At 40.7% G+C, this 11245-nt stretch overlaps 1 protein-coding gene across 2 annotated transcripts in view; it reads right to left on the bottom strand.

Moving 5' to 3' along the window:
- Nucleotides 1-247: 247 nt before the first annotated feature.
- FAM162A (family with sequence similarity 162 member A) overlaps nucleotides 248-11245 on the bottom strand; it is a 38007-nt gene continuing 27009 nt past the window's right edge. For both annotated transcript variants that reach the window (XM_060099936.1, XM_060099937.1), the window contains 4 exons: nucleotides 9649-9771; nucleotides 6772-6880; nucleotides 3422-3530; nucleotides 248-470 (listed from right to left, as the gene is read on the bottom strand). In XM_060099936.1, coding sequence (XP_059955919.1) covers nucleotides 378-470; nucleotides 3422-3530; nucleotides 6772-6880; nucleotides 9649-9771 — 434 coding nt within the window. In that variant the 3' untranslated portion in view covers nucleotides 248-377. The remainder of the gene's footprint in view (nucleotides 471-3421; nucleotides 3531-6771; nucleotides 6881-9648; nucleotides 9772-11245) is intronic.

The following is an 11245-nucleotide window of genomic DNA, read 5'->3' as shown; positions in this document are numbered from 1 at the left end:
GCTGGCCCTCCTTATCTCTTCAGAAATGAGGACGCAGAAGAGAGAAATGCAGAACTAGAAACCATTTGGCTTCTGGGGAGATGTCGCTTTGGTAATGGGAATTAAAGTAAGATACAGGACCTGACTCTCTAAAGAAGAGTTAATATTCAAGTTCAAGTAAGTTGTCTCACTTTTCATTCTTTCATTTTCTCAAAAAAGCTGAGGCTGCATTTAACCTGGATCAAAGCTGTAAAATATAGACAAGTCATTTCTTTAAGAAAATTTATTTGTAGCTCTAGAACAGAATTAGGGAACTTATACCACATTCATTTTAATAAGGCCTGTTACTGCAACATTGTTTCTAGATTTTCAAAATCCAGCCAACATGGATATCTCTGCTACTCTGTTTTGGCCTTCACAGCAGCTTCTTCTCTCAGACGAGCTTTCCTTTCTAGGTTCAGGCTTGTTAAAGACTCGTGTCTTTTGGCAGCCTAAAAGTGAAACCAATTTGAACAAGTGATTATTTATGCTGGTCTGGGGAGGATGTCACTGCACTGACGCCAGCAGGCTGACACGGGAAGTACAGGCATGGAAGGGTTGGCTGCTTGTGCTCCGGGCACAGCAGCCCCTCCACGCGCCTTCTGCCTCCTCTGATCCTTCCTAGAACAGCAGCTCACCCATTCAAGCACCAGAGAGAAATGCCACACCTCTACCTTCTCTTCCTTTCTGGCCTCCTTTCTTTAAACCTTCCAGCCTCTCTTCTCCCTTTATAATGTATTCCCTTGTCTTTCTCTTTTCCTCTCTTTAGTATTAAATACCTTCTTGTTTCCATTTCTATCCCTTTTTTTCCCTCCTCTCACTTTTCTTTGTTGCTACCATTTCTCCTTCCCCAACTCATTTGTATATTTTCACACCCTTCTAGTTCCTTACTCCTCTTGTACTAAAAACATTCAGCTTTGGGAATCCCAGACTTCACCAAATACTACCACTGACGACTCCCAGCAGTGTCTACCCTGCTTTTCCATCCTTTGAGAGCAAACAGGAGTGGAGGAGAGACAACCATCCTCTTCCCTTATTTCCCTCCCTGTGACTTGTTACATCTCTTTGAAGCTTACATAAACAGACCAGTCTCAAATTTTTTATACCAAATGAGTGAAGACAGCACCCTATAAGGTGGTATTTTCTTCTATCTGTGTTATTTCACATGTAAAGAATTAAGTATGGAGAGGGGAGGAGAATCGGACTGGTAAGTTGATGGAGAGGACAAAACACAATGGCTAATTTCTGTCTTCTAAATCACATTAAGTTCAAAAGGTCTTCATTCCAGTAGCATTTACCAACTTTTTAGAAATGGATAGTTCCATAAAAGAGAAATAATAAAATTTTATGGTATAGAACAGGAGAGGAATTCTTTAAAGTATACAGTGTATACCCTTGGATGAGGCTAGGGAAGACCTCAGGAGTGATTTGTTTCTGGAGTATTTAAACTCAGCTAGTAGGACTTCCCTGGTGGCACAGTGGTTAAGAATCTGCCTGCCAATGCAGGGGACATGGGTTCGAGCCCAGGTCCGGGAAGATCCCACATGCCATGGAGCAACTAAGCCCATGTGCCACAACTACTGAGTCTGTGCTCTAGAGCCCACGAGCCACAACTACTGAAGCCCGTACGACTAGAGCCCATGCTCCGCAACAAGAGAAGCCACCGCAATGAGAAGCCCACGCACCACACGAAGAGTAGCCCCCGCTCGCCGCAACTAGAGAAAGCCCGTGCACAGCAACGAAGACCCAGTGCAGCCAAAAATAAATAAATAAATTTATTAAAAAATAAATAAATAAACTCAGTTAGTATAATCAAGTAGACAAAAGCAATGCAGACTTCTCAGAATTCTAAAAAGCCCTATGTCCCGTCTACATGCTTCTGCAGGTTCAGTCTGAGAGCTAAGCATGAAAAGTCAAAGAAGGAGACAGAAAAAATCCTGAAGTGGGGCAGGAACAGAGTTGTCAAGAGAACTTCACCCAGGCCTCCACACTTGCCCTTCATGCTCCCATAACATCAGTCTAAATGGTCAGTATCTTTTATTCCAAGACTCTAAAGAGAGCCAGAAGTTCATTTCTTTTACTCTGGACTCACTGGGGATAAGGAAGTCAGTTACCACTGGGTTTGCAGAAGAACCCTTTAAATATCTGACAATAGATACGAGACATCTCTTTCTACATGGAAGCTGTGATATATAGAATTAGACATGGTGTTAAAATAACACCTTGGCCAGTACTGCTGCATATAAAAATAACTATTTTAATCACAAGATAGTATAGTATGCAGTTTGGTAACTGGCAAACTTGGCTCCACATTTTTGTCTTGCCACTTATTAGCTATGTGACATTGGGAAAATTATTTAACATCTTTAAGCTTCAGGTTCCTCTTTTACAAAACATGGATAATAAGAGAACCTACCTCTTAGGTTCTTAGAATTATTGTCATTAAATAAGTTTAACAATACCTGTTACATAATGAGCAATCAATAACTGGGAGCACTTTTACCATCACCTCAATTAGACAGGTCTAGGTTCAAATTGTGGCTCTGCCATTAGGGAGATGTGTGTGAACTTGGGTAAGTTACTAAAGCTTTCTAAGCTATGTTTCCTCATCTATAAATGAGGTCCTAATATTATTATCTATCTTGCAGTGTTGTTGTGAGGTTTAAATAAGATAACAGGGCTTCCCTGGTGGTGCAGTGGTTGAGAGTCAGCCTGCCGATGCAGGGGACACGGGTTCGTGCCCCGGTCCGGGAGATCCCACATGCCGTGGGGCAGCTGGGCCCGTGAGCCATGGCCGCTGAGCCTGTGCGTCCGGAGCCTGTGCTCCGCAGCGGGACAGGCCACAACAGTGAGAGGCCCGCGTACCGCAAAAAAAAAAAAAAAAAAAAAAAAGATAACAGCAAGGTACTTGGAAGACAGTAACATAGCTGTTAATAATGACTGGATTTCTGGACCTGAATTCCTATGTACCACTTAGGAGCTTAGATATATGGCCCAGTTTGAACATCAAGTAAAGAACAGTGATAAGAACACTCACCAAGAGCAGAGGGAGGATCAATAAAAAAATGAGAGTGCTTTACAGACATGCAAGGAGTTATTAGTAAGTATGCCAGTGTCATACCTCTTGTTTTACATTACTTATGACATCTGTGATAACTAAACACTTTTTTTTACTTAACCAAAACTAATTTAGTCCTTCACCTTGCCAAAGTTAGGATTTGCTATTTATCTCCAGGCATCATATCTCAGGTTTGTTCCTACTACGTTTTATTTTGTTTCTTATCATTTCTCATGTAGGAAGTAGCTTCCTCATCACAGAGAATAAATACAAGGGTCAACCCCTGACTTCCTCTAGGTTTTTTTGTGGAAAATACACAAAGATAGACGGGAAGTCCACTCTCACCTTCTTGCCCTCAATAACCATCAAGATGCATCCTGCCACTGTCAAGGCAATCATTACATAGCTGATCTTCACCCGGACCTTGTTCTTTGCAGCATCGAGCATCTCAAACCTAGTAATACAATGGGATCATGAAAGAAAGTTAAAATTTCCCTTTCTGAAGTTGTCAGAAGGATATAAATCTCTGTGTCTCACAAATCAGGAGTAGAGTGGTGCCTATACATATAAAAAGGGAGACGGGGCCTAGAGATCGTACAGGACTTTGGGGAGGATGGAGCATTTTCACAATTCACTTTGTATATGAAACACAATAAGGGGGTGTAGATGAAGATAGAAGGATGTATTATAGAACTCACATCCTCCCATAAAGACATCAAAAATACATCTACATTTGGAACAATTCTCACAGAATACCCACCGAACACTGGCAGAAGATCTCATACAACTAAAGCTGCAAGAAAGATCACCAAATAACTGGGTAGGACAAAAGAAAGAAAAAAAAAAAGGAATTGGGACAGGACCTGCACCCTTGGGAGGGAGCTGTGAAAGGGGAAAAGGTCCCTCACACTGGGAGGCCCCTTAGATGACTGGTAGGTCCACTGGGACAGACAGTAAGCCTCAGAGGCTCAGAGGAGAGTGAAGCAGCCAGCTTACAGCAGGCAGGACAGAGAGAGACCAGCACAGGTGGCCCTGGCCACCTTGCTGTACTTCCCAGCCCAAGACGCGCGCCTCCTGGTGTGTGTGCAGCAGCTCAGGGCTGAAACCTGGGCTTCAGTAGACAAACCCGGGCAGAAGACTCCGTGTGGCTGTGCGGAGGCGGCCCGAAGGGCCTCAAGTGTAGTCCAGGCTGCAACTGGAAGTGTGTAGAGGACAGAGCCCATGCCCATCACCGGAGCCCCACTGTCAGCACGCTAGGTAGGAGCAGGGACTTGCCACAGCAGCCTCATTCTTGGTGAGCTCACAGTGGGTGTGGCTCAGCCGCTATGAGTTCTGGGAGTGTGCAAGTGCTGGGTGGTTGCCCGCATACAGAGGCAGGGCTGAAATCTGAGGCGATTCCCTGCGGGTGTGCAACTTCAGCGAATTTATGCCTGTGGCAGTGCCTGGGGATAATCCGAGCTGATTACTGGCTCTCCTGTAGCTGAGATGGGTCCTGTGCCAGGAGCAACAGGTTTCTTGGGTGCACACACACAGAAGTGGGGCTGAAATCAGAGCCGATACCGGCATCTCCACAGCAGAGGCGGGGCTGAGGGCCACGCCAACAACAGTGTACTTTGTGAGCCTGCACAGTGCACGTGTCTTTGCAGAGACACATGTCTAGTTCTGACTATATCACCTCACCCTTGTATTGTAATACCTTGTATTATAATCTTCTGTTTGGACTTGCTACCCACTCTGTCCTATCCTTTTGCTTTCCATCCATTGTGCAGATTAAATTTTCTAAAATGTTAACTTCTTCCTTGCTTCACAGAGCACATGTCTGGGTAGTCAGCTCCTGGGGGGGAATACACAGCAGCTCCTTTCCCAGCCGGAGCACTCCACTCCTGCCTACCTCACATCACAGCTTAGAAATGGATCTGGGGGCTTCTCTTCCAACAACCAGGGAGCAGACCCTGCCCATGACAGGGCTGTGACAACCGCAGAGCAAAGAGAAGGCCCCACTCAACACAAGATCCAGTGCAGGCTCTGCTTACCACAACACAAATCACACCACTGTGAAGGAGATAACAGCCAACACACATTGAGGAAAGATGTGGCAGACATCCATACCAAAAACAGCCCTCACACCAAAAATATTGGACTCACACAGGCTACACAGGGTCATTCCCACATAAAAATAGCCCTTCAAGACCACAGTAGATAACTGTTTCCCTTAAATTCATAGAGTCAGAGAAATATAAGTAAAATGAAAAAACAAAGGAAGCACTCCCAATTAAAAGATCAAGAGAAATCTCCTGAAAGAACAAACAAGTTGGTTTGTTTCTCTAGACTGAAGAAACAGACCTCTCCAGTCTAACAACCCAAGTTCAAAAGTGAGGTAATAAAAATGCTGGAGGAATTAAGAAAGGCAATCACTGGAAATGCAGATCACTACAACAAGGACCTAGAAACTATAAAGAGGAGACAATCAAAATTAGACAACTCATTTGCTGAGGTGAAACTGGGCTAAAGTCAATAAAGAGCAAACTAAATAATGCAGAAGAAAGAATAAGTGATCTGGAAGATAGAATAATGGAGATCACCCAAACAGAACAGCAGACAGAAAGACAAATGAAAGTAGTGGGACAGTGGCACAGTGGTTAAGCATCCACCTGTCAATGCAGGGGACATGGGTTCAAGCCCTGGTCCGGGAAGATCCCACATGCCACGGAGCAACTAAGCCCATGTGCCGCAACTACTGAGCCTGCGCTCTAGAGCCCACGAGCCACAACTACTGAGCCTGCATACCACAACTACTGAAGCCCGCACAACTAGAGCCTGTGCTCTGCAACAAGAGAAGCCACTGCAATGAGAAGCCCGTGCACCACAATGAAAAGTAGCCCCTGCTCGCCTCAACTAGAGAGAGCCCGCGCACAGCAACAAAGACCCAATGCAGCCAAAAATTAATTAATTAATTAATTAATTTAAAAAATTTAATATCAGTTTATGATAAAAACTCTCCAGAAACTGGGCATAAAGGGAACATACCTCAAAATAATAAAGGCAATATATGAAAAACCCACAGCTAACATTATACTCAACAGTGAAAAGCTGAAAACACTCCCTCTAAGATCAGGAACAAGATAAGAATGCCTACTCTTGCCACTTTTATTCAACATAGTTTTAGAAGTCCTAGCCAAAGCAATGAGAGAAGAAAAAGAAACAAAAGGAATCCAAATTGGAAAGGAAGAAGTAAAACTGTCACTGTTTGCAGATGACATGATAACTATACATAGAAAATCCTAAAGATGCCACCAGAGAACTACTAGAGCTCATCAGTAAACTCAGTAAAGTTGCAGGATACAAAATTAATATGCAGAAATCTGTTGCATTTCTATATACTAACAATGAAATGTAAGAAAGAAAAACTAATTTAGTCACTTTCTGTAGCTAGGAGAGGATATCAAATGAGCTAACTTCAGAGTATCTAACAGCTCTTCACTAGGCACTACATAAGGTATCAATGATAACACATAGATTTTCCAGCACTGTTATTATTCCAGGTACTTGCCAAAGAGGAAACATTTAGAGAAGTGGAAACTGTTTTAAAATTTGGTTGAAAGGTTTTAAGTAGTCACACTCAGAGGAACTGCTTTTCCTTTAAAACAGACTACTGAAAAAGGAAAGCTGCTTACAACCCTAAATTCAGCACTCACGAGACAGTCTCTGGGATTTCATCTTCCTTTTTGAAGCGACCTGACCATATTAGGATCTTCTTCTCCCAATCCGTAGGCTTATGCAAAGGCACTCTGTGGCTGTAAGTGTCTATGAGAAAAACAAGAGAAGATATCTTACTTATATGAGACTGGCTTTCAAATTTAGCAACATTAAAATGCTATTTGTGCTTTTTAGCTATTTGCTAAACAGAATCATTGAGAAATCTCAAGCTAATTAGACCTTTGTTTGGATGGAATTTCTTAGGTTACTCATTTCTTAAATGAAATTCAAAAATTCTGTGAGGACTGAAGTAAAATAAAAGCATTATTTCCCAATATAAGCCATAGCCATTGAAAGCTGAAAGAACACCATGAACAAAGTTATAAAGGTGAGAAGGATGAACTAAAAAGAGAACAGTGAGGAGCCTGTTTGACTTCAGTAGAATTAAAAAAAAAGTTTGTAGGTAAAATCAGATTATAAAAGAACTTGAATGGCAGGCTAAGCTTTTTAGACCTGATTCAAGAACTATTGTACACTTTGAAGCATGGAAGAAGTTAACATTTTAGAAAATTTAATCTGCACAGTGGATGGAAAGCAAAAGGATAGGACAGAGTGGGTAGCAAGTCCAAACAGAAGATTATAATACAAGGTATTACAATACAAGGGTGAGGTGATATAGTCAGAACTAGAGTTATAACAGCAGGAAGAGAGACAACAAAGTCAATCTGATGATGACTGAAAGAATTTGGAGATGAAGACAAAGAAGGATTCATGAAGAACCTCAAACTTGGATGAGTAAGACAATAACAGTATTGTTAACCAAGATAAGGAGATTGTGAAAAGAACCAGTCAGGAGAGGAAAAAGCATGAATGCCATTTTAGATCTACTGACTCTAAATTCATGCCATCTGAGTAGGTTTCATTAATAAGCTGGGAGTGGAGATAACCACTGGTGCAAAGGGAGAGCCAGTGAGGATGATAGAGAAGCATAGAAGACCAGGGGCTGAGCCTTGGGGCATGACCCAGAAAGGAGACAGGGGAAAGAGGCAGCAGAGGAAAACGGAGCAGCCAAAGATGAAAATGAACAAGAAAGGTAGAACCATAGACTATAAGAGAGCCTTTCAAAGGAAGGAGAAGTCACTGAAGACAAGGAGCAGAAAAAGCTAGGGAATCACAGAATGTCAGCATTAGAAAGGACCTTGGAGATAATCTCATCCAACTTCCATATAATGCCTACATCTCTCTTGCAGACAGACCATCTCCTTGACTACATACACATCACCTTTGCTTAAGCTGCACCTTTCACTTAACCAGAAGGCAACAGCAAAAGGAACAGGAAGGTCACTTGGAAAAAAATCCCTAAAGAACCAAAGTCAAGAGGTTTAGAAGTACAGAAATAGAACTGCTGTGATTTTATCTTTTAACCATTCCAGCGCTTGGCACAACTTTCTCTAGAGTTTTTTTTTCCATTTTATGTACTATATACTCATTAAAGACAATTCAGAAAGTATAGATGTGAAAAAAGAAAAATATAAAAACCACCCCTAATTCTCCTGTCATAGCATGATCACTATATTTTTATTTTGGTGTGTTTCCTAACTCTTATCCCTATACATATGTACATATATGTAATTTCTATATGTACCATGCTTGTGCTTATGCACAATATAAAATTTTGTATCCTGCTTTGTTCATTAACATGATGACAAACACTTTCCATGCCAGTATGCGGTATTTATAAGCCCTATTTCCAACAGCTGAACAACCTCATCAAGTAGATCTAACATATATGATTAATCATTCCCAGATTACTTAACATTTAGACTAATTTCTCATTTTCCACATATATATATATATATATATATATATATATATATATATATATATATATATATAAATGGGAACATCTTTACATTCAAAGCTTTTTCCACATATAGGGATTATTCCTTAGGACAGATTTCCAGAAGTGAAATACCAGGTCAAAGGGTATAAACATTCTGAAGCTCTTGCTAAATATTCTTTGAGAATAATTCTTTTCCACTCACCAATACCTGCCTGGCCCTAGTGCACTGCCATGAAGAAGCAACAAGCAAATAGTTCCTGGGACCCTACAGCTTATATATTATGCTCCTTCTTCCACAGTGGTGACAATGACAGGGTTTGGAGTTAGGGATAGGACTAAACATGGCTGAAGTCAATGTACAAGCCAGTGCATAGCCCTAATTATATTTTACCCAAAACATCATTTTTTGATTTGGTTCATCTTTGAGGTTCCTTAAAAGATGATTTATAGACCTCTATTTACTTTGGTACATCTATCGTCCTATAAAAAGCTCCAGTCAAACCCCTGAGGCAAGAGATGAAAATGACAAACGAGAAAAATGAAGAAATCACTGCCACATGTAAGCGCAGCTAATATAAGCACAATTTGGGAGGCCTGAACTACATGATAGGGTATGACATAGGGACCCCTGTGACCGCCTCTCTTTTAGATTTTTTTTTCTTTTTTTAAATAAATTTATTTATTTCTTTTTGGCTGTGTTGGGTCTTTGTTTCTGTGCGAGGGCTTTCTCTAGTTGTGGCGATTGGGAGCTGCTCTTCGTTGCCGTGCACGGGCTTCTCATTGCAGTGGCTTCTCTTGTTGCGGAGCATGGGCTCTAGGCACGCGGGCTTCAGCAGTTGTGGCGCACGGGCTTAGTTGCTCCGCGGCATGTGGGATCTTCCCAGACCAGGGCTCGAACCCATGTCCCCTGCACTGGCAGGCAGATTCTTAACCACTGTGCCACCAGGGAAGCCCCTAGGTTCTTTTGATTCCAAGTTATTCTAGTCTTTGGGAGCTGCCTAGTCCATAACTAGAAAGACTAATAAAAACTTACGGGTTGGAGGCTTTGGGCTTTCCTGGGGTTTGTTGCAAAATCCATTTATTCTCTTCAAATCAGAGTTTCTGGTAAGCCTTAAAGATGAGAAAGCATCTCTTTCACAGAACCTAAAATAACTTCCTAGAAAAGAGAGAAAAATGTTTCAGAGAAAGGAAATCTGATGTCTCAAAATGAGAAATACCTGCAAGATACAATTTCATTTATAAAGATTAACTCACTTAAAAATGAATATCCTACTCTTTATGTAAGATACATGTACTATATTTAAGGTGCTATGCTTAGTGCTATCTTAAAATATGCATGTTTTGCTGACTAGGAAATTACGAATTTACGACATAAACATTTTATCAGCTGTAAGTTTTATAAAAGCACTTCTCACGTGTGTCTTATCATAACAATAATGAATCTGGTGGGAATATTATGGATTATGACCCTTGGCCATTGAGGTAAAGATCAGCAACCTCCCAGAAGTGCTAAAACAAGATGCCAAGTTGCCAATACTGTTCTGATAAACTCTGGGTAGGGGGCTGCAATGGCCAGCAAGGGGCTCTTTAGAAAGCCTTGTTCCTTCCAAGACATAATTCTCCAATTAGAAATCAACTTTAGATACAGTCACAATTTATGTATAATTTTAAAACTATATATATATTTATATACATACAAATGTATAAAACTATGTTATCATATACAGTATATGTATGCAGTTAATTTTAAAAGTCTAAACACTAAGCACCTATAGAGAATAGTATTACAAATCACTATGCATTCACCACCCAGTTTCAGCAATTATCAATATATGGCCACTATTGTGTCGTCTGAATCCTACCCACTCCCTCCCACCAACCGGATTATTTTAAAGCAAATCCCCAACAGCCTATTAGTTCATCTATAAACACTTCAGTATTTATCTCAAAACAATAATAACTTTTCAAAATCATATCCAGAATACCATTAACATAACTAAAAAATATTCCTTTGTTATCAGCACATTATGATCAAATGACATTATGATTCAATTTCTCCAACGGACTCACATTTTTTTTTTTACAGTGGATTTACTCTAAATAGGTGCACACACTGAATACAGTTGATGCATGCCATATAGGTCTCTCCCTCCTTTTTTTCTCGTCATTTATTTGTTGAAGAAACTAGATCATTAGTTTGAATTTCCCTCGCTTTAGGTTTTGCTGATTGCCTCCCCATGGTGTTATTTAACATATTCTTCTAATTCCCCTATTTCTTGTAAACAGATTTTTGAGGTTTCATCAGATACAGGTTAGAATTTTTAGCAAGAAAATGTCATAGGTGGCACTGTGTACACCCTACCGTATGACATCCTAAGGTATACATCGATTTTGTCTTTTTGTGATATTAAGATTGAGCAGTAGATACTATCAGTGTGACTCATCCTTATAAAGTTCTCCATCAATCTTTCATCTAATGTTTTAAGCAGACATTGGTGACTGTTTCATTAGGGGTTGCAAGATGGTAGTATTTTTTTCTACTTTACCTATTTGGTTATCCTGAGGTAAAAGTCATATAAGAAATGTAGAATAAATGCTTGATTCTGTCCCTTTATTTGCCAGTTTTCAAA

This window comes from Mesoplodon densirostris, chromosome 5 (assembly GCF_025265405.1).
Source record: "Mesoplodon densirostris isolate mMesDen1 chromosome 5, mMesDen1 primary haplotype, whole genome shotgun sequence".
In the NCBI taxonomy this organism is placed as follows: domain Eukaryota; kingdom Metazoa; phylum Chordata; class Mammalia; order Artiodactyla; family Ziphiidae; genus Mesoplodon; species Mesoplodon densirostris.
This window is presented reverse-complemented; position numbering and strand designations above follow the sequence as displayed.